General features: G+C 42.2%; 1 protein-coding gene across 5 annotated transcripts in view; it reads right to left on the minus strand.

Moving 5' to 3' along the window:
* Window positions 1–208: 208 nt before the first annotated feature.
* TTI1 (TELO2 interacting protein 1) overlaps window positions 209–23407 on the minus strand; it is a 60723-nt gene continuing 37524 nt past the window's right edge. For 2 of the 5 annotated variants that reach the window (XM_007474366.3, XM_056811933.1), the window contains 3 exons: window positions 20517–20721; window positions 20120–20207; window positions 209–1090 (listed from right to left, as the gene is read on the minus strand). In XM_007474366.3, coding sequence (XP_007474428.2) covers window positions 904–1090; window positions 20120–20207; window positions 20517–20721 — 480 coding nt within the window. In that variant the 3' untranslated portion in view covers window positions 209–903. Of the gene's footprint in view, window positions 1315–20119; window positions 20208–20516; window positions 20722–23407 lie in introns of all 5 variants that reach the window. The other 3 variants (XM_007474368.3, XM_056811934.1, XM_007474367.3) reach the window with 2 other exon arrangements.

Genomic DNA, 23407 nt, shown 5'->3' on the forward strand with positions numbered 1-23407 from the left:
AAATGTTCCCACGCCAACTACTCCTAACTTTTTTATGTTCTTCACTGGTAGGGGTAGGGGATTCTTTTTTCCTTTGTCTCACTTTCCACTAGAGCAGCCCATATTCAGTCTGCTTTAACCCACCTAACAAGGTGAAAAAAGCATTATTTCCAGAGAGCTTGACTGGATTTTTTATACGTCACTTGGTTAAAAAGCAGGCTTCAAAGTGTGAATGATTATAACATCTTTATTGTGTATCCAAAGTGCTAAAAAACCAAACCAACAGATTCAGGGTCATTATTTAGGTGGGAAGAAGAGGAGATAATGCTTCCACATATATGGAATGGAAAGTCTGTAGACTCTGCATTTTCATGGATTCAATATTTGAACAAGGCATTCAAGAGAACAAAAATGCAGGAGGAAGAAAGGTCATTTTGTCTTTGCCAGATGTCTAAAAAAAATGACAACAAAACGCAGAAAAAAGCAGCTGAAGTGGGGTGGTGGTGTGTGTGTGTCAGGCCAGCAATCTGCCCCTGGAACATAGCTCTGTCCAATGACTAAAGTATATCAAGGAGTTAAATTGTTAGAGTTGTTTGACAATGTCATTTGAAAACACAAGGTGTAAAATATAAATAACAGTCAGCTATTTTGCTTCAATCCAATTTCTAAGCAGTTGTATGATCGATCAATTTATAAATCGATGGGCTGTCTCATCCCCCTTCATGTTCTTCTCTCTGAAGGCTGCCTCTGGGCTGCCAGTCTCGGGGTCCAACGGTTCAGGGGCAGAAGAAATTGCTCTAACGACTACCAGCTTCAGGAGAACATGTATCCCTTCGTGCCCCTTGGGGGTGGCCAGTCAGCAGCTGGCATAGATGTGTCATCATCCCGGGAAGCAGGGATGCTTGGCCTCTCAGGGAGAGCCCCTCAGCCCTGCAGCTCAGCTAGGAGGAGGAGCACGTTGTCAGTGTATTCTGTCCGAGGCTTGGCCATCCCACTCAGGCTCACTGGGTAGAGGCTGGGGTGTGGGGGCTCATATGGAAGAGGGCAGTAAAGTTCATTCAGAATGAACCACGTGGTGTCTGGATCTACCTTCATCAGGTGGAGGAACACACTGGGGAGACACAATGGAATGAGGAGGAGGGAAGAATAAAAGGGAAAAGGGAGAAAGGGACATTTGATTTTTGCCCAAGAGAGTATTTACTGGGCTACTCAAAAGGACTCTGATAACAATGTCAAATTGCTTCTGACAGCATAACAAATACACTGAAGTTCATTAAGCAGGGCCATTAAGATGGTTCCTAAGCCCAATGGAGATTCAGCTAAACAGTTTCATGTCTATTGGCAAAGAGGAAAAAAAGTCATTAGTCTAAGCAGAACAATATTGACATCAAACAAGCTTCTGGCAAATAATTGGTCTAGTCCTAGGGTGTAAAGCAGATTTCAAAAAGAAGAAAAATGACAAGGCACACACTTTATTATGGGCAGAGAAAAGGCAGCTGAACAGGGAACCCTTAAGAATAGGCCCAGTCAGCGACAATAAAGGCTTAAAAATAATGTCTTGTAACACAATACATCTGATTCTATCAGGGAGAAGGCTGGAATGGCGTTAACTCTTTCAGTTCACTGGGGCCCATTCGGTAAATATTTCTTCTCGAGTGTTTCTGTTTCCTTATTTGTCTAGAATGTACAAGGTGCCCTCCCCCTGGCTGAGGAACCCCTTCTCCAGAATGTCAGACCCAATAATCCCACCCAGTGGTCATAGAAAAGTCCTAAAACCCTTCTCAAGCACACCAAAGACTTCTTTTTGACCACCAGGTGGGATTATTGGGGCTACTGCTGCAATGCAGTCAGCTCTGGTTGGAGACAGGGCAGCTGAAGATGTTTTTAGACAGGCCTGGGGAGAGACATCAAGGTCACTTTGAGGAGAGAATTACTTGCTTTTGTCATTGATATTTCTGAATGATGTCTTTGGGTTTGCCTCGGGCTGCAGGCCAGAGGTCAGTGCCCTTGCTTCCACTCTCCTCTGTCCCTTATTTCATGTCACTTACTTCTCCATCTAGCCAAAGTGGATGACTCGATGTTCACTGATTATGTCTTGCCCTAGTCTGCCTTTGTTTCATTTCACCCACCATCCTTCATGCTTGGAACAACTTCTTCCCACTATCTCTAGCTCAAATCCTTCAAGACCTGGCGCAGGGGACTTCTACTCCATGAGATCTTCCTTGATATCCCTGACTAGAAATTATCCCTTCTTTGAACTTTTCTCTGTCATTTCCTATGCATATAAGAATCTTCTAACTTATATTATTATTTTTGTACATGCGTATCACCCAGAGTGTGGGTGTACATGCAGCCCACTAAACCAGTGCATTTTGGACATCACTGAAAATGAACGACGAGTTGAGCCCAGGACTGGATACAGGGCAAGAAGTGAACTATATTGCATTTGGGAAACTGTACAGCCCTTTTAAATGATTCTAAGATGCTCTCTGCTGCAAAAGCCCTTCTTTCAACACCAGTCTTCTACAAATAGTGCTATGGGACTACAAACCCTAGTCCACCATGATCTCAGAAAAATCCAAATCACAGGTCACCCACAGGGCAATGGAAAGACACACGGCTGAAATAAATAAGCTACAACATTGACGTGTGTATAAGAAGGGGCACAAAAGCTATCATCAAGGACATGACTGGACACAAAGAGGAGGTGGGGCAGGCATGTATTGAGAATGAGAAATAATCAATCGCCAGCTTGGAGGCTGGGCTAATAATATCTATGAAATATTAAAAGGATCAGAGAAAGGCCTCCTGTGCAGTGGGTAACTCCTCGATGGAGGCTTTCTGCAAAGACATGGACAAAGAACTGCACAAGAGATGCATGGATGACTTGAAATCTGAATAGGTACAAGGAGTAGCTTCAGGGAGACAGTTCACAAATTCGATAGAGACCTGAAGAAGTGAACATGTCATCTTCCTATCCCTTCTCCCCCTGCCCTCACCCAGATTATAACTTCCTTGAGGATAAAGACTATGCCATTTAAAAATTTGTAGCTCTCTAATACCTAGCACAGTGCTTTGTACATTGTAATGTTTGTCAAATCAAGCACTTCCTAAGTGTCTACTGTGTGACAAAGTTTAGATCAGACGCGGTCCCTGACTTTATAGATCTCAAGACATGTCCATTGAATGAATTAATGCTCCCTTTCTTAACTGGGAATCACCAGCTGTACAATCATCAAGAGTAACTAGGTGGCACAGTGGATAGAGTGCCAGGCCTGGAGCCAGGAAGACTCATCTTCATGAGTTCATATTCAGTCTCAGCCACTTACTAGCAATGGGACCCTGGGTAAGTCACCTAACCCTGTTTGCCTTAGAAAATAAGCTGGAGAAGGAAATTACAAACCACTCCTGTATCTTTATTGAGAAAACCCTAACTGGGGTTATGGAGTGTTGGACATGACTGAAAAATGACAAAACAATCATAGGCAAATAACTGGTGAAATTAAAAAAAAAATACGAGGCTCCAGGCATTAACCACACAGAGGCAGACAACCACAACTAAAGGGCTAACTATGTTTTTATTTAGCTTTGTCCGTTAATCACTCAACCAATGAACATTTATTAATCTACGAGACACTGTGTTAGGTGCTGAAGATACAAATACAAAAAAAATGAAACAATTCCTAGGATCAAAGAGCTTACATACTATAAGGGCTAAGAAGTCACTTCCAGTATAAGAAAGAAGTCTCAGAGGTGTGGTTCTCTTTTCAGTCAACCTCTTGTTCAGCCCTTGCTAGTTTGGCTTCTCAAAAAGTGGGACTTCTCCTTAATTATGTTTTGCTTCTATTCCCCACCCCAGACTGAAGCACTGGTGTACACAGTAGTCTTAGCTCCTCAGCTATTAGGGAGACAAGGCCCTTTGGTTTGGATTTCCAGGCTTGGCTTGACCCCAGGATGCTTCAATCTCCTGGGCCTCCAAGCCCCAGATTTAATACTGATCCAAAGCCATCTGCCATCTCTTGTAGCTTTTCTTAGCCACTCGACTCCCCCCCACCCCCCTTTTCCCTGTTGTTCATTGTTCTCTATTCCTTTCCCATGCACTCTCATCCCCAAGGTCTGGGCTCAATACTGTCTGTTTAATCAACCTGCTGGGAGAGAGCTCAGTAATCTTCAGGCTAATGGTTTCCCTATCATGAATGAACATTTACAGCACTTTCATTTACATAAAATAGGTACCAAGTGGAAGTCTTATCAATGGGATATCCAGGAAGAAAATACACAATGGGGGCTTTTTATCTCATTGCTCTTTATCCAAAAAGAAAGCTACTTCCTGCATCAAGTCTTCCCTGATCTTCAAGATGAGTAAACCCTGTCCCTCTGAAGCCCAAGTAACATGGACTGATTAATTGATATTAGCCTGCTGCGCTTCTTTGGGGTAGGTATCTAATAGCCCATTATAGTTATCTGGTTTATGGTCTCCCCATTAGACTCTGAGCATCTTGAGGACAAGGACTAATTCTATCTCCTGGTGGCTAAAACATGCCCTACACAGGGTGGGTGCTTTATTGATTTGTTTTAAACCCTTATCGCCATCTTCGAATACAAGGCAGAAGAGTGGTCAGGGCTAGGCAATGGGGGTTAAGTGACTTGCCCAGTGTCACGCAGCTGGGAAGTGTCTGAGGTCAAATTTGAACCCAGGACCTCCTGTCTCTGGGCCTGACTCTCCATCCACTGAGCCACCCAGCTGCCCCAGGGTAGATGCCTTAAAAGTGTTTGTTGAATTAAATATCATATCAAACTCTCTATTAAGCAAGGGGCTATTAACTTTAGTACCATGCTCTGTTATAATGGGCTTAAGACGACATTCCAATACAGGTATACCTTGCTCTGCACAAAAGATCTATTCCTACAAAGTTTGGGGCACTTTTTTTTTTTTTAAAGCAGCAGGGCTTTGCTATTTAAAGAAACCCTGCTGTGGATCCTTTTGCAATGCAAATATTCTCTCTTGGAGTTTAACTGTTTTGTCAGATCAGATGGTCCCATCCTAGGTTCTCTTAAACAGGAACAGGCAAATCCAAGCTCTGAATACAGACTGCCATTAAGAGCTGTGTGACCTCAGGGGAGGCCTTGGACCTTTCTGGGGTAACCATTAAACGATGTACAATGATCCCTCATCTATAGTGGGAGTTACCTTCCAGAGACCCCACAATAGGTGAAAGCCTGTGAAATAGTGGAGTCATATTTATTTTATCATTTATATATATATATTTTAAGGCTTTATAAACCCTTCCCACTCTCCTATAAACCCTTTCCACACTCTATTAACCTACAATCACAGAGTCAATCAGCACCCAGGATACAGAACACAGCACTGTGGTTGGTTGCCTTTCATTTCATCAGCCAAAACAGAAACTCCCACTTTGTGCTCAGCCCTGTACAATCTCACATTGGCAAATGCGCAAGGGGTAGTGGCGTATTGCATTTCCATTGTTACAGTACGATATTCACCTGCAAAATCCCAAGATATAGTGAAAACTCCACAATATAGAATTAGATATTTTCTTTGAAAGTCCTGTGATACAGTGAAGCTGCAATAAGTGAACCGCAATATAGCAAGGGCCAACTGTAGATGAAGTAGGTGTGAGATGTTTGTTGAGGAGAACCCCCTCCCCCATTATTCAGAGAAGACTCAAATATTGTTTTTTAAAAATTTTCTCCCAAAGGTGAAAACTCCTTGTCACCAAGTTTATCTATTCTTTTCTGTAAAAACCTTTACTTTCTTAGTAATGATTCTAAGACAGTAGGACAAGGGCTAGGCAAGTGGGGTTAAGTGACTTGGCCAGGGTCATATAGGAAGTATCGGAAGCCAGATTTGAACCCAGGTCTTCTGGACTACAGGCCTGGTGTTCTATACACTGGTGCCCTGCAGTTTATCTATTCCTTATGGTGTTTTTTTGGGTAACAGATAAAAAACCAGCATTATAAGTAAAGAAGTCCATCCCCTCATCATTAGGCACACCAGGGCATTTCATGATTATCCTCCTGAACAGAACCACCTTTGATTTTAATGGTTTCTGATGAAAGTCCTTCTGGAACATATCTCATACCTCTTGGAATTTTTGAACACAGCCTAGCACCCCATCCCCTTTCTTTTGAGGCAGGGGAGAGGCTGAGCCCTGTGATTTTACGGAGGTAAGAAGCCCCCAAGTGAGGAAATTCTCTTTACCAATGCAAACATGCAGATCAACAGCTTCTAGTCTAAAGAGTTTTCTGGGACTTGGAGAATTAAGTGACTTGCTCAGAGTCACACAGCCAGTGGGAATCAGAGGTGGACCCTAGGCCAGGCCATCCTGATTCCACAGTTAGCCCTGTAACACTTTTTGGACAATGCAGGTTCATTCAGGTGACATCCAGCAATGTGGGGTTAGGGAACATCGTGATGCCCTCAGGAGCCAATGCTGGCTATGGGGTTGTGGCCCCAGATGGCTAGGTTTAGTTCTTGTCTACTTTCTAGCTTTTCCAATTCCTTCCTCACTTTCTGGGTGCTGGCTGCCTCTCCTTGCTTCTCCCTGCTGCTTCCCCTCTTCTATTCTGCTGCTTCTAATTTGTCAGCCTAAAAATAAGATAATTATGCTTTGAGAATTGTCTGTAAAATAAAAAGTCTGGGACAGTCTTTGACAAAATTGCAATAGGCAAACCTTATTGCTCCTGCCCTCAATTTCCTTTTTGGAGTTTTTCTCTATATATCTATTATTTGTGTTTATTTATCTATTATCTTTATCTATTTATCCCCTTCTGGTGGCCCTACTTTTCCCTCAAACTTTGTGTTCTTATCCGGGCATTTGGCATTTATATAGCACTTTAAGATTTGCAAAGTGCTGTACAAATATTATCTTATTTTCTCCTGCCAGCAATGCTGGAAGATAGGGGTTATTATTATAGGTGGGAAAATGAGGCAGAGGTAAGGTGACTTGCCCAGGATCACACAGCTAATGTCTGAGGTCAGGTTTGAATTCAGGCCTTTGTGATTCTAGGTCCAGTATGCCACCCTCCTGACGGGGAAAAGCATGATTTCATAAGGGCCTACACATGAGTTTCATAGAACCTTGGGGCTAGAAGGGAATTCACAGGTCACCTGGTCTAGTCCCTCATAGCAGAAATGGAAAAATTGGGACCCTCAGAAGGAAAAGTGTTGGCCCAAGGACACACACTCAATAAGAGGTGGATCTAAGACTGAAGTGTAGGTCTGATACTTAACCCATGGCCAGTTCCACTAGACCATAGTATGGAACGTAACATGATATTCTTCTCAGGACTATCTATTTTTTAGGAAGACTACAGGGAACACAATAATTAGTGCCAAGGAACAAAGCATGCATGAAGTATTGTTCACCATGGAAAAGCTGGAAGGGCTGTTAGAGATAATCTTAGAGAAACTTCTCATTTTATAGATGAGGAAACTGAGGCCCAGAAAAAGGAATGACTTGCCCAAATTACCTGCTAGTGAAGTAGCAGATTCAGGGTGTAAGCATGGATTTTCTGATGCCATATTCCACATTCTTTCACAACACCAGATGGGAGATATTTGGGAAGCAGAAGGGAGAAGGCCTTCTCAGAAGACTTTGGATCATTTCATGTAGGCAACTGGCTAAAAAGCTTATCCTCCAGGCTGGCCCTGATTAGAATGCTCTCCTCTACCTCCTTTAAGTCCTGCATTTTCTTCAAAGCCCAGTTCAAGAACCATCTGTTCCAAGAAGCCTTCCCTGACTAATCCCACCTCACACATGCTGCTTCCTTTCTCTGAATCCTACAGCATTCAGAGTCTGTACCAAGCCATCTCCCACTTGACTGCCTAGTGTCTTGCAACATTTTTTAATGTGTCAAGTATGTTCACCATTTCCTTCCACAAAGAGAAAGCTAAGCTTCTAGGGGGCTCAAGACTGCCATTTGTACTACTTTCTACTGAATCTTGAAGACCAGGGACAATTTCAGCAGGCACTCATGGGCAATGAGGAAGAGCAGCATTCTAGGAGCAGAGAAGGCTGTGAGCAAAGGTATAGGTGATGACAATCAATTCAGTCTGGGTAAAACACAAGAAAGGAGGACTGCAAGAAGAAGTTGAAGAATGTAGAGCAGGGCCATATTAGGAATGGCCTTGAATGTCAGACTAGTGACTCTAAAATGCAGGTAGCTGGTAACAGTGAAATGTCTACTGAGTGAAGCCAGGGAGTGCTCTTTTTCCAATATGAAGGCAGTGCCAAAAGCCCTTGGGTATCAGGAGGCTGGGATTCTAGGGTCAGTTCCACTATGTACTTCATGGTCTTAGACAAGACACTTCCCTTTCTTTTTTCTCTAAAATAGGGGCAGAGGAAGAAGGAGCATTAGACTCGGTCTCTAAACTCCTTTCCAATGCAGACAATCTATACTCTAAGGTCATGCCTAGCTCTGGCATTTTGTGTTCTATGTCTCCGGCTCTGACCATCTCTATTCCAAGGGTCCCCCTGCTTCCCAGTTCTGATGTCCCTCACTTTAAGGCCTCATCCCACTTGGACAATCTGTCACATGCATATGGCAAAAAAGCAATGAAAAGAGGTGGGGCTGTTTTGAGGATGTCTTGGACTGTTTCGTGCTTAAATGATTTAAGCTTCCTTTGCTTGGGATAATCCCATGTTTATAACCTTGGCAGTGGTTGCTGGAGAAGTGATTAGGATATTCTAATTCATCGTTTCCACTTCATCGCAGAAAGAAGGCGGCCCGCGTGGGAGACAATTTTTGTTTAAAAACAAAAATATCTTTGATAATTAGAGTGGCAAGGGAAATGAGGAAACACGCACCCAAAATGGGAAACAGATTTCTATTTACACGTGATGCGCTTGACTGTTTTCCCTAGTGCCAAAGACTCTGAGAATGCAAATGGTTTCATCTGATTCTGTTTCCTTAAAGAAGTGGCACAATTTCTCAGGCTGAAGCACAGTGTACTCCCAGCTGCAATGAACATTTTTATTTGGCCAACAGTGACTTGTGCTTGCACCGGATGAAAGCCAACCTGGTCCCGGGCCCAGTTTAGTCAAAGCTTTTTCCTGCATGAATCTGATCAAATCTAATCCAATCCAACAAGCACTTATTAAGCTTCAACTATGTGCAAAAGCAAAGGGATACAAAGACAATGACAAAAAACAGTCCCTTGCTTTTGAGGAGGGGGATAAATATGTACACAGACAGATGATGATGTGAGGAGGGAAGGAGGGAGCACACCCTCCCTTCATAGGTACCAAGAAAGTCTTCCTGCAGGGAATATAGAACTAAATCTTATATGTAGAGATTTCTCCTCTTAAAAAAAAAACCAAAAAACAAAAATCTTCCAAATAAAATGGTCCCATAAAACTCAAATAATCTGTTCCTTCACTTTATTTTTTTAAATAAGAAAAATATTTTTCCTTCTCCCCTCCCCCATTAACAATCAAACAAAACTACATTAGTCAAGCAAAACCAATATTCCCTCCTGTGGTCATGTCTCAGAAAGTGTCTTATTATGAACTGCTCATCTGTCTGTCAAAAGTGCAGAGAATGGGCAACTAGGGAGTCGAGGAGGTGGAAGTGAGGTAGGGTAGGAGTAGCATGAAGCTCTGAGCAAGGCAAGGAGGCTGATTTGTCTATAGTATAGCATGTATAAGGGGGAATAATGAGCATTACACCTGAAAAGTTAGGTGGGAGTCAGACTGTGAAGGCCTTTAAATGCCATGAGGAATAATTTGTATTCTAGGATGAAGGTAAAATAAGCAGCCATTGAAAGCACTTGAGGAGGGGAAGGGCATAGTTAGACACTGGGTTAGAGGACAGAACCTGAAGCCAGGAGGATGACTAGGAGGTTGTTGTGATAGTACAATGGAGAAATGAAGAGGGAGGGAGTCTGGCTGCTAGCCCTGTGAGTAGAGAAAGGGATATATATCAGTATCTTATGCAGGTGGAACTACCAGTTTCTTAAGATGCTGGTTTCTTGAGTCCCTTCTATCATGCCTGATGGGGTGACACTCCCTAGCTAGGGTGGCAGCAATCTTCCTCTCAGCCCTCACACACGGCTTTGATGTCCACCTTGCTGATGCATCTAACTTGGATTATCTGCCTGTGGGTTATATTCTCTTATGAGGTTTTAAGCCCCACAAGAACAAGGCCTGTGTCATGTTTTCCCTTAGCCTCTTGAAGAATATTCTGCATCCTGTGGGTGCTTTAGAAATAGCCCTGGAATAAGTGAGTGGAAAAGCAAATGTACAAGGTGCTTCCCTGTTCCCCACCCTACCTCAGCCCCTCAAATTAAAGGTTAGCACGGGGAGAAGAAATGTTAGCACAGGCAACTGGGTTGAGCAAGGGTAATGTCAGTGGGTGATACAATCACCAGGTGCTAGATAAAATGACTTTTTAATATATCATCTTTCACAATCAGTAGGAGTATGAAAGTGTTCCAGGCAAGGAAAAAAGTGACCTAGATTCTAATTTCACTCCAGTCACTGGCTGTGTGGCCTTGGCCACACTTAATTTGGCTGAGCCTCCCTTTCCTTTTCTTTCAGAAGTAATAATTTCTATCCTGTCCACTTCACAGGGTGGTCAGAAGCACAGTGCTTTATACACAGCAGGAACCTGTGATCAAAGCTGGCTGTATTGTATCTGGATCTGTGATTTTATTTGTCTAGGGAAACTCTTTCTACCAAGGCAGGATGGCACCATCTCTGCAACTCTGGAGTTTGATAGAGTGGCCTAGAACATGGAGAGATTGGATGACTTGCCCACTGTCACAAAACCAATGTATGTGTCAGAAGCAGAACTTGGTCCCGGGTCTCCCCAACTTCAAGGCTGGCTCCCTATCCACAGGCTACAATGGCTGTCAAAACATGACAAGCATTCTATAAAATAGAAAGCACTGTCCTTCATTTGGGAAGGGAGAGAGAAAGGGAGTGAGGAAGGAGAAATGGTTATTACTACCACCTAATTCTGGAACTACTCGATCCTTGGAAAATTCTTAATTACAAGAAGAGGGCAAACATTTGTTTATTAATTGTTTTCCTTGAAATTTCTACTATATTGACTTGACTATGGTACCAATGCATGGTCAATGGATTTGTAATTTCACCTTAGTAATAGTAATGACTTAGTAATAAACATACACATATGTGTGCCTGCATGGAAATAGGAATGTGATATACACACATATGTATATGATATATATGCTATAGAGTACATACATAATCCATACATACATACATACAGCTCCATGGCATCTCATCTTTTTTGCTTTTCAGGCACGTGGAGACTGAGGGAGGATGAAGAATATTTTATTCTTCCTTTTAACTCCACATGCCCGAAAGGTAAAAGAGAGATGAGATGGACCTTATTCACTGTGACAAGTTGGAACCACTGAATATAAAACACTGACAAAATAAAAACATATAAAGTGGATACCAAAAGTCTTAGAGCAGTCTTAAGCTTTAATTGCTTATTTGTACAAGCTATTTTAATAGCTATTATATAAGGTACATCTTGTATACACTCCACGCTAATTATGTTATGAATATGGGTTACACTTTTCCCCATCAAAAGCTGAGTTGTATAAATCTAGAGGTTAGAATCTGTCAGTGTCTAATTGCAAATCTTTTTTGCTTTAAAAGGGATTTCATTTTTTTGGAGTATAGTCTATATACATAATAATATGGTATATACAGGAGTCACATTATATTCAGCCATTATTGGTTCCAAACCAAAGAACTTGGTTTTTGTGAAAAAATGTCCCAAGGCAAGTAGGAGACCAGTTCTAGAAGTTCAAGTTCTCCTTTTCTTATGACTATGTTTCTCTTGTTCTCTTAGGCTAGAACCCTTCCCTTTCTTCTTCACTCTTCTCTTTATCTATGATACTCTCTGGGACTTTGTCTCACATTCATGAAGTAAAAGACAAGGGTTGTCTCCACAAAGGTTAAGTGACTGATGGCAATAGTAATAGAAGCTAGAGGGCCAATAAGTGGTCTCTACTGAGGTATGGTCAGTAAAGTCTGAAAAAAGGAGGTATATGAGTAAGGGCAGAGAGAGTCCCAGCTGGAGGTAGATGAGGGGCAAAACTGAGACAGCTGGGTCCCCTTCTGTCTGTGTTTGTTCCCTTACAATCATACTGCTTTTTGTGACTCTCCTCAACTTTAACTAGGAAGAGGTGATTCCCAGGAACGAGATACCAAAATGCTCTGCTGAGGCCTGCTGAGTCACCTAATGCCTGTTGGTATATTCTGGGTAAGGAGGAGCCCATTCTGTGTAACTGGAAGCCAGAAGACAAAGAAGAAAAACCTGCTTTGAAGTAATCAGGTTAACGGCCTGGAAAATGTTCCAAATACATCTCCAGAAACAGAGTAGAAATGGCTTGTTGAACATTCCAAATGGCCAGTCCCACCTTTTTTCTGGCACAAAAAGAAACACTTTAAGAAATATATATACACTATTTAACTCCTGAACAAAATTTTTTCTCCTTCCCCCCAAGCCCAAATCGGTGGCTTGAGGGAGCACAGTTATCAAGAGATTATCTGGTCCCTGGAGTATCAGGAAGCACTCAGCTGTGTCTTGTGCCTCGTCATGTCCTGAGGCGGGTGATTATCTCTCAATAACCTGTAGGGCCATGTAGCTTAAATGATAACTTGACTTTAAAAAATTTAGAACTCGCTGTTAGGCAGTTTCTAAGCAACCTCTGTTTCCATGGCAAAGAATCCTGGTGTTTATACTGATTTTTCACTTAAAATGCGGTTTTATTGAATTTCACTTCACGCAGGCGGCCATTTCAGCACCCTTCAACCCAGCCTGGCAATTGACGGGCATCAGTAAGTGCCCAATAAACTCCAATGGTCAAAGCTACTGGGGTAGCCGATTCCTTTATAATCAACCCTGCTGCTCCTGCAACTACCAAGGTTCCTTTCCATGCATCTGAAGAGAACAAACAAGTTTTTCTTTGCATGGAAGAGAGGGTGTTTCTTTTATCTGTGGGTGCTTCCTCGTGACTTGGTGAGGTAAATCCAATGAGACCCCTAATTGCTTCAGAAATGAGTAAGAGAAAAAACCCTATGAGTTTCAGGTCCTCTGTCTAGACAACATCTGCTCAAAGAGGGCACTAGAAAAATGTCAGCCAATTGTGGCTTGGTAAAGCTAAATCAACAGTAACAAAATTCCAGGTTTCCAATCTCCTGGGTGACAATTGGCAGTAACTGAAATTCCAGGTTTCCAGTCTTTTGGGATGACAGGCTACCCTCTTGATACAGTTATTTGCTTCAGAGATTTAGCACACCTGGTCTCTTTTTGGAATTATACAATGTTCTTCTGAGTTGTCTAGGTGATACCAAGAGCTAAATGTGCCACAAGCCTGTGAGAGGTAGAAGGGATCTTTGAGATCATCCAGTTGGAAGATTGCAGTCCAACCCCCTCATTTTAAAGCCCAGAGAAGGAAAGGTCCAAGGTCACTGAGTAAATTTCATAGAAAGGCAGAATTTTTAGAGGCGGAAAGGACCTTACAGGGATAAGTCTAATAAAGCTACCCACTTTCACTTAGCCAGTGGCCACAGGGTGAGGGCACTGAGTGGCTGATTCTAACCTAAATGATTTCAAGAATTGCCCACAGGGCTTCTTTTTATGTAAACTAAGCCCAGAAATTAAAGTTATTTTAGCCTCCTTGTTACTCATATGCCAAAGAGCCATCTCACTCTCCTCCTTTTCTCTGCTCAGCTCTTTTGCTATTCCACTCTGCATGCACAGAAGGTACAAATGAGGCAATGTGTTTCCTTCCAAACAAATGGATGCTTGGGGTGTCAGTGTGTCCTATGCAGCAAGCAATGGCGTGCTATATACCCAGTTTCTATACTCAGTAATTTACTTTAATGAGCTGCGCTTCATTGGTTAACCAGTATTTAAAGCCTGTCCTCACTCACTATTCAATTGAGCTATCTTCCCCTGCAAAAGGACATTTTTTTCTTGGTTTCTAAAAATGTTGAAAACGGAGGATGATGAGATGAAGCAAGGATTCATCCTTCAAATATACTACCAATTACTTTCGTATCTATGCTTACTTGTTTAAAAAATATATGAGATGAGAAAAATCTATTCCCCTTCTTTTGCTGCCTCAAAGACTGCAGCTCCCACTACTGCACATTGGGTACTACGCTAAGCTGGGATCATCAAATTCATTTCAACCTCCAAGGTTTTCAACAGAGACAAACCACAGACCCCGCAAAAGTGATTAAATTGCTACCCTGTGGCATGCCAGAGCTTTTGATGGATAACTGGAACCTCACTTTGTGCAGTCAGCAGAGCCACTAGGCTCAATCTACCACCACCCTTCCTTCCTCCCTCTCTTTCTCCCTCACTGGCCCCCTCTCCCCAACATACCCCAACTCGGCTTTTCTATTGGCTAATGAAACATTCTATCCTGACAGGTCATCAATCACATGATGTGGCAGAGAATGCAAGTAAAAGGTCTGGTAGCAACAGATTTGGGAAGCCTGTAGTCACTGTTTTTAGATTTGAAACCTCATTACCTACTTTTTTTTCCTTTTAAACATAAGCATAGCAGATGTCTCTTATCTCTGACAACAAGACCATGCCCAAATTTGCCATAGTGAACAGTTCAGATCTGAGTATGTTTTCAGAACTGGTCTTGAAAATGTAAAAGTGAATGCCTAGTGAATGACAGAGAAAAGGAAAGCTCACTTTTTAGGTCTGAAGTTCTCAACCAAATAGGGTAGGGTTAGGGTATGGGGGAAGAGGAAAAGAAGCTCCCAATCCCATTCAGGCTATAATTCCAGGTAGAAAATGGGTATAAATGGCAAGAAGAGTAAAACTGACCACCCTTGTCATAACTGATTCCCAGTCTGAGAGTGTGAACTGCTTAATTTCAAGCTCAATTAAATGATTAACTCCCTCCATGAGTCCCACTGTCTTTAGACATCACAGAACATTGTGTGTATGGAAAGTAGGGAAAAGTTGTCACTATAGGTAGAAAATGAATACTTTTCAAGGGAGGCAGCTGTGCTAGATGTGTGGTCTTTAGGTGTTTGAAGGCACCTGCCTGGTGTTTGATGGATTATGATGTTACTTTGGTGTCCTACTGCTAGAAGGAAGGAGATCAGGAGAAAAGTCAGCATACCACAGAACAGAGATCTAGGCTCCTAACACAATAGGAAGAGTGGTACTCTCTAAATGAATGAGACACACATGCATGACTGAGTTGAAACCCACTGTTCAGATTACAATAGATGGAAGGAAGCTCACAGCAAGAACCACAGATAAGCAAGAAAATCCCTAAGCTGTGTGACCACAAGTTAAAGAGGGCTTTTTAAAAAGAGGGTAAGAGAGGGCTCATCTGGGATCTGTACATTCTACTGTCATTCAAAGCTCTTGCTTTCTCGGACACAACTTTTAAAGCACTAGTTCTCAGCCTTAGACTGTAATTCACACTGGGGTTGGGACAAAGGTTTGCACCTGACCATCCCAGACCAACAGGGAAAAGTGCAGCAGTTCGACAGGCTTTTCTGGTGGGCCAGCGACGCCCAGTTCCCCCTGTAGCCATGGCTAAACTACTAAGAATTAGCCTCAGACACAGGGGTCTGCTGGTCTGCCTGCCTGCCTGCCTGCCTGTCTGTCTATCTATCTATCTATCTATCCATCCATCCATCCATCCATCCATCCATCTATCCCCTCCAGTCTACAGAAGGGGTTGCCCCCATCATCTCTGCTTTCTGCCTCCTTGCTTCTAAGGGACTGTTGGACAGAAGATGAATGGCCTGGGAAACCTGGTGCAGGAGTTCTACAAATTAATAGGCTGTTTTTGTGTTGTGTAATCACTGTTTCATTTGAATTTCTTTTTCGTGAACAGATACTACCTATTTTATCTCCCCTGTTAGGGTTGAAATGCTTTCCTGGTGTCTAATTTATGGTCATTATGAGAAAAGGTTGGGTGCTGCTACTGTTTTAAAGCATGCTAGCAGCTCAGTTTAAAAGGTGTTATTTTAAACCATTTTGCTTCCGGGTCCTCATCTGCATATTGGCCTAAAGGTACAGATTGGAATTAAAGGAAATTTAGGGCTTGCTTTTTTTTCTGCCCAATTCCTCTCATCCTCTACCTCTCATGTGCCCTATAGGAAAAGCTTGTCTGCCAGAAAGGCAGAGAACTGTGGAGGCACGCTGCATGCTGGGAGATATCTCAATGGCTTGGAAAGCCACATGGGGATTGAAATCAGATAAGTTTGGCTCTATAATCTGCAGCAGTGGGCTTGGATGCTATGACCTGTTATTTTCAATCTAATGGCTACCTTGGGGATCCCAGCTTATTTGTGGACCAACAGTATGCCAATCCCATCTTCCCCACCCCCCAAATCATTCTCTTATTTGCTTAGAGATGAAATGATTTAGCTAGATGAACTTTTATGAGCTTCAATTGTCTTTTCTCTCCAGTTAACAGTGACATCTGGTGGCAAAATGAGGCATTATTATTTGTTCCTTCTCCCACTCCTGGATACCACTCCCTCCCCCCAGCACCAAGATTTATATCTAATCCTCACCCAGCACATTCAGTAGATATAAGCACTAAACTGGAATGGCAGCCTCATTCTTACCATTTACAGTTTCTCTTATATCAACTAAGACCTGATCAATTTCCATTTCCTGAGTTTACAGCTTGAATGTAAAAGATTGCCAGGGAGGTTATGTTTATTACAACAAATTAAAACAAAAAAAAAGCAAAAAAAAAGCAAAACCAACCAACCAAACAGCAACCTGGCCATTCTTTAGAGTTCTAAAAGCAAAACACCAAGAAGGAAAAACATCAGAGGATTCAGATGCTGGCTGGCTAGGCCATACTGGCTTCCTTTGACCTTCACTGGATCTCTATTGCCTAGAGCTAGGGTAAGAAAATTATGGCCCACTGGGAACTTTACTTAAAAAATTTAAGAAATGTTCTTAGCTGGAGGGCCTTAGGCTTTACAAAAATGGGTAGCCAGTAGGTTGGATTTGGCTCTTAGGCTGTCATCTCCTGGCTTAGAGAAAAAATACAAATTCCTTAGGTGTTCCAGTAGATAAAGTGTTAGGCCTGGAGTCAAGAACACTCATCTTGCTGAGTTCAAATCTGGCCTCAGACACTTACTAGCTGTGTGATCCTAGGTAAGTCACCTAACCCTACTGGCCTCAGTTTCCTCATCTCTAAATGGCAAACCACTCCAGCATCTTTGCCAAGAAAACATCAAATGGAGTCACAAAGTCAGACAAGATTGAAACAACTGAACAACAACAATCTGACTACTTTTCTAGCCTTTTTTCCTCTCACTCTCCTTTATACATTGGATATTCAAGCCAAATGAGATAAGCATCCCCTTTCATATTTTGCTATATCCAATGCCAGGGAGGCACAAAGGACATCCTTTATGCCTGGAAAGCACTTTTCTTCACAAAGCCCCTTCTAATTGTCCGAGACCAAGATGTCCTCACTTGCTCCATTTCCTATGGATAGTTTTTGCCCCACCACATTCTACCCTATTTTTGTACCGATCCCTCCTCCACCTCTGCTCCCCCGGAGTCTATAAGTAAGCTCCTAGAAGGCTGGGAAGATGTCATTTTTGTATCTCTAGGCCTTGGAACAGAACCTTGAACACAGTGCAAAGTGTACAAAATGTTCACTGAATTTATATCTCACAGAATTAGGGGCACATGGCACCTCTTGAAGGCTGAGTGTCCTAATACTACAGGACAATATCAAACAGCAAGGTATAGCCAGTGATTGGTAATCTTTGTTCATCTGTCATTTACACCACACAGGTGGAGACAGTCACAAGGACCTTGCCAGAGGCTATCCTGTCTTGGGTCCCTTTTCCCTATTCAGGTGACTCATTAGTTTCCAAATCAACATAGTGGCTTTGGCTTCTGATCCAGAACAACACTGCAATTCTCCTGAATTCAAAATTATTTTAAATCATCAGAAGTCTGAATGAAAAGCAATCACCCTTGCTCCCAGCTGCCTCCCAGTACCTCAAAAGCTGGTTCATCTGCCTCAACTCTAAATGGAATTCTTACTGATTAAACAAGGACTAGAATAACAATGCCAGGTGACATTTTTACAGTTCTCTCTTGCTTATAAAGAGCCCTGGGAGGTAGGCAAGGCAGGACTGTGATCTCCATTTTACAAGGGAGGAAACTGAGATTTGGGGGGGATTAAATCACTTGTGGAAGGTCACATAGCAGCTCTAAGTGGTAGAATGAAGACACAGAGCGTGGTTCTCTGCTCAGTCCCTGCACTGTCTTTCTAGCTCTAAGCCAAGTGGTTGGATACATTTTTACACTTGTTTCATTCTTGTTTTCAACATGCCTTGAATACTAACTCAAAAATGCAGGAGACTCAAGTCAGAGTTTAATTGCTTTCCAGTGGCAAAAAAGGAAATTGGGAATGAAATAACAAAATGTGAAAATCAACTTGTCTTGATGGGTCTAAATGTGTGTGCTTGGGGGGGTGAGAGGAGAAAGACTAAGTTGGTGGTGCTGGTGGAAGGGAGCCCCTAAGACTCTTTCATATAGAAAGCAGGCAAAATAACACACCAGGAAGCCATTCATTAAATTCTTGATTTGTGTTTCAAATGAGAACATAATTAGCTTCAGGGTCTCTACCTATGGGAAGCTGCCTTTCATTTTAGGGAGATCTCTACAAGTGAGGATGTCTAAAGAAAGTGAGTTTTTTAGAGAGTTCTCATTCTTGGGAAGCCAAGATTGATTCTAGGCCTAGCAGGGTATGACAGGCAAAGGGTTGGAGAAAAAACAAAACAAAACAGGAAAGCAAAAGAGCAAAATCACTAAGTAGAATAAATTGGTGAAAAAAGATACTTCTTCTAGCTGGTGCCCTATTAGCCCCCAATCAGAATCTGGCTCCTGGTCTCTCTGGGCACCTGGCTGACTTTTGCCTATGCTACTATGTATGCCCAAGAAGCAGCAGCAAGATGAGTTTTTCCACTACTTTGGAAAGCTGTGCTTGCTGGGTCAGGCTGGAACTGAAATGCAGGGTCAGATGTGTCTCATGCAGAGGCTGGACAGATCTGGATTTCGCAAGGCCCTAGTAGCCTTCTAAGTAAAGGTAGTTCTGGGTCGAAGGTTGCCACTGGCTTTGAAAAAGAAACTAACCACTATAAAAGGGGGGCCCAAGTACATTTCAGGTAGGCTGTGAATCCAGATAACTGTTCTGACCATGATTTTGCATCATGAGAAAAATAACTAAGGACTAGAGTATCAAGCTATTTTTTTCCTCCTAAGCCAAGATGCAAGATGGAAAAATACATATAATGAGCATGACTCAAATTCATGGAAATTGGAATTACATATGAGATTTATGGTTTAGGCAGTATTGGAATTAGATAACCTCTAAAAGCCAGCCTCCACTGCCTTCTCTTCCACCCCAACTCTGTGATTTGCTGGTTCAAAGAGTCCAAACATTGGAAGGGACCTGAAAATCGATCTAACTTAGTGAATACTTTTTGTTAGAACGTGAGCTCTCCTTTGTAGCTGTATCCCTGGCATTTAGCAATGTGCCCAACACATAGTAGGTACGTAACAAATGCTTGCTGATTTCTTTTACAGAGAAGGCTAGTGATGTCCAGGAGAGATGTATCTAGGTCAAATCTAATTATTAGCAAAGCCAATATAAGAACTCAGGTCTATCTTTTGACTTCTCATACAGAACTCTTTCTACTACATCATTGTCTTTCTTTTAACTGGCTTCTCACAATTGTCACTATTATTAAATTGGGGAGACTTTATATTGGACTTAGGAGTCAGAAAACCAAGATTTGAACCCTAACTTTGCCATTCTTCAACTGTGCTGCCTTGGATAAGGCTCTGAGCCTCAGTTTCCTCATCTGGGATAGATGGTTTCTAATGTTCCTTCCAGATCTAGGAAAAGGTTACCTACAGAGAGAAACGTCACCAGAAAAAAGTTCAACTCTACAATTGGAAGAGTTAAACAAATATACCTTAACTTAGCAAGAAGGGGGAGAAAGGAGAAATGATTTTAACTCTGTCATTATTGAGACATTAATAATTTAGCAAAAATGGAAAGATATGAATGTGTAGGCATATGTTGGAGTGGTGTTACCTCCTGGCAGCCTCTTGTAATTTCACGGGCTGTTTAGCGCTCAGGTAAATCAAGCAGGCATCTGCCACTTTATTCAGGTCACCCCCACCTGCAGAGAGAAAACAAAGCAGGCACTGGCCTTCAGGATTCATTCAGGATAAGTAGTAAGCAAGTGCTGTCTGATGCAACAGGAACGGTGAGAAAAGATGTCCTCTATTCCTTCCTCTTTCCCTAGAGTAATTGAAAAATGAGGCCAAAGCAAGCAACTGAAGGTTAGGCAAATGAAGGGAAATGGTAGAGGGTAAATGAGATGAGCTATGCAGATCAGGGCGGGATCTAAATGAGAGCACCTGGAGGGGGCTGAGGCAGTGTCAGTGTTTTATGAGTGAACCAGTTAATTCGGTGGGTGGGTACATACCCAGGTCCAGTTCCTTGCAAAGTGACCCCAGACCCTGCAGCACAGCCAGTTGCAATTTGAAGGCAAGTGTATGGGAGTAGACAGGTCCAGCCTTGGCACTGACGGGAGCCTGGGTGACCAAGGAGCCAGATAGCTTTGGCAGGATGTCTTTGGAAAACCGATTCCGAAGGAAATCACCGCATTGGTTTCCTAGGGTGCATAACACCTGTAAAAAAAGACACCCAAGTTCCATCCAATGAACACCCTAGTGTTTACTGAAGCATATGCTCAAGACTGTTCAGAAATATTTCCTGAAAAGATAACCAAAAGATACCTAGTAATTCAATTTGATCTAATTCTCTGCTTTATGACATATAGAATTACTGTTAATTCTTGGCCCATGTTCTGTACTTCTAACAGCTATGAATCTCGAGGAATAGGCTCCAGGGGTATGATTATTTAGATCTATAAATATATAGTAGGTAATAACTAATAATTCAAAGAGCTAGTTGATTAAAAACTTGATTTGCATACTATTTATTTCTTTTGGTTAATAATTTTGGTCTGGTCTAAATTTGTGAATGCATTGGTACATGGAAACTTCCAGTAAAGAAAATCCTTCTACCAGTGAAGATCTGCAAATTCTTCAAATTATAGTCTTAGAGGGAGCAGTTGGGTAGCTCAGTGGATTGAGAGCCAGGCCTAGAGACAGGAGATCCTAGGTTCAAATCTGACCTCAGACAATTCCCAGCTGTGTGAACCTGAGCAAGTCATTTAACCACCCTCTCTACCCCCCACCCCCATTGCCTAGAATAGCATTGATTCCAAGATGGAAGGTAAGGGCTTAAAAAAAAATTATAGCCTTAGAGGTAGGTAGCCCAGTGGTTAGACTGCTAGTCATGGAGTCAGGAAGACCTGGTTTCAAATCTAGCCACAGATACTTTCCTAGCTGTGGGACTCTGGGCAAGTCACTTAACTCCAACTGCTTAGCCCTTTATGTTCTTCTGTCAGAACTGACACTAATACAGAAGGTAAGGGTTTTAGGAGAATTGCTTAGTTTCCTGAAAGGTTAAGTGACTTGGCTAGGAACATACTACCAGTGAATGGGAGGAGTAGCTTTGAACCCAAGTCTGCTGACTTTATCCACTATGTCATACTGCTTGTCTCTCAGGTATAATGATGATATTGATGATATCAATAACTCACTTCTTATATATACAGCACCCTAATGCTTATTATCTGCAATTCTAAAGATAGAGAAATGAAGGATCAGAGAGGTTAAACCACTTGTCCTGAGTCACATAATTCTCAAAGTTGGGACTTGGACTCAGATTCTCCTGACATCAGGTCCACAGCTTTTTCCAGTGTGCTATATACTGTATTAAGATAGAAAGAAACCTTAAAGCAATTCATAATTATTGGTTCTTGACAACATTCCCTGGGGGTGAGAGGACTGGACAGATTTTTCTCTACTTCTAGAAATAAGGATTAAAACAGTGGGTCATTTGCCCAAAATTAATTAGCGACATCAAGGACAGAGTAAAAAAGTTGGCTAGAGTCAACTTTTCTAATGCTCAATCCATTGTTCCTTCTCTTCAAAGACCCTGATAAAGGAACTGTGGGGGCAAAGTGGGGGGAGAGAGGGACAGTGAGAGGGAAAAGAAGTGAAAGAGAGAGGAGAGAGGAAGGGAGAGGAAGAGAAAGAGAAAAAGGGAGAGAGAGAGAGAGAGAGAGAGAGGGAGAGGGAGATAGAGAAGAAAGGAAGGGAGGGAGGGAGATGGGGCAAATACAAAGTGAACAAGAGAGCAGAAGATCTGGGTTTGAGCCTTGACTCTCACATAAACAAGTTGTGACCTTGGGCAAATCACTTCCCCTCTGTGTCTCAGTTCCTTCATCAAACGGAGAGGTAATTGTTGCACTCCCTGCCTGCCTCCCAGGATTGTTGGGCAAGGAGCCCAGCATGCTGTACCAACATGAGCTTTAATCATTATTATTCTCCCCTCCAGAACATGCAGTTTCTTTGCATGTCTCCATTTAACCTTTCTAGCAGAACATATACAGATGCATTGCTCTAGTGAAGGACCGAATACAAAGGATAGTAACCAATATTCTTTAAGGTCTCCTGATAAACAACAAGAGGGTATCTTGAAGAATCTTGGACAAACAATAATGAGCTCACAAAATGGCTATCTAGGGTAGATCTAGGTACATACTTGAGGTACTTCAACAGGAAAGCACAAAATGACAACAGTCTACCAGTGTCAAAAACATATTTGGGGTGAAAGGGGACAAAGCACTAATAGGGAACATAAAAAATCATATTTCTCTCCTTTTTTTCTATTTTCCTGAGAGGCAGTGCAGTGTAATGGTTAGAGCACTGACCTTGAAGCCAGGACAGACAAACACTGGCTCTGTGATCCTGTGTATGTCACATAAGCTCTAAGTGTTCTGGGCAACTCTCTAAGACTAAAAGTTGAAAAGAAGGTGACAACTTGCTCTGAGTTCCCTAAACCAATGAAATTAGAGATCTAGTCCTCTATTCCCTATCCTACCCCCCTTTTTCTATCCTGTCCTCTTTTTCTGTTACTTCTCTTGAAAATATGGATAGTTTCATAAAAGAAAGAGCACCTCTAAACACAACCTCTCAGCAATACTGTATATATTTCATTTTGAAGTTCTTACTTTCAGAATAGTATTAATGAAAAAAATTAGATTTATATTTTGGCTTTGTAAGTAGATACTACAGACACATAAAAATAATATTAAAACAACAGTAGCTAGGCACCTACTGTTGTGGTGGATAGACTGATGGGCCTGGGGTCAGGAAGGCCCGAGTTCAAATGTCATTTAACATTTGTCTGCCTCAGTTTCCTTGACTACAAAACAAGAATAATAACAGTAGCTACCTCTCA

This window comes from Monodelphis domestica, chromosome 1 (assembly GCF_027887165.1).
Source record: "Monodelphis domestica isolate mMonDom1 chromosome 1, mMonDom1.pri, whole genome shotgun sequence".
NCBI classification, from domain to species: domain Eukaryota; kingdom Metazoa; phylum Chordata; class Mammalia; order Didelphimorphia; family Didelphidae; genus Monodelphis; species Monodelphis domestica.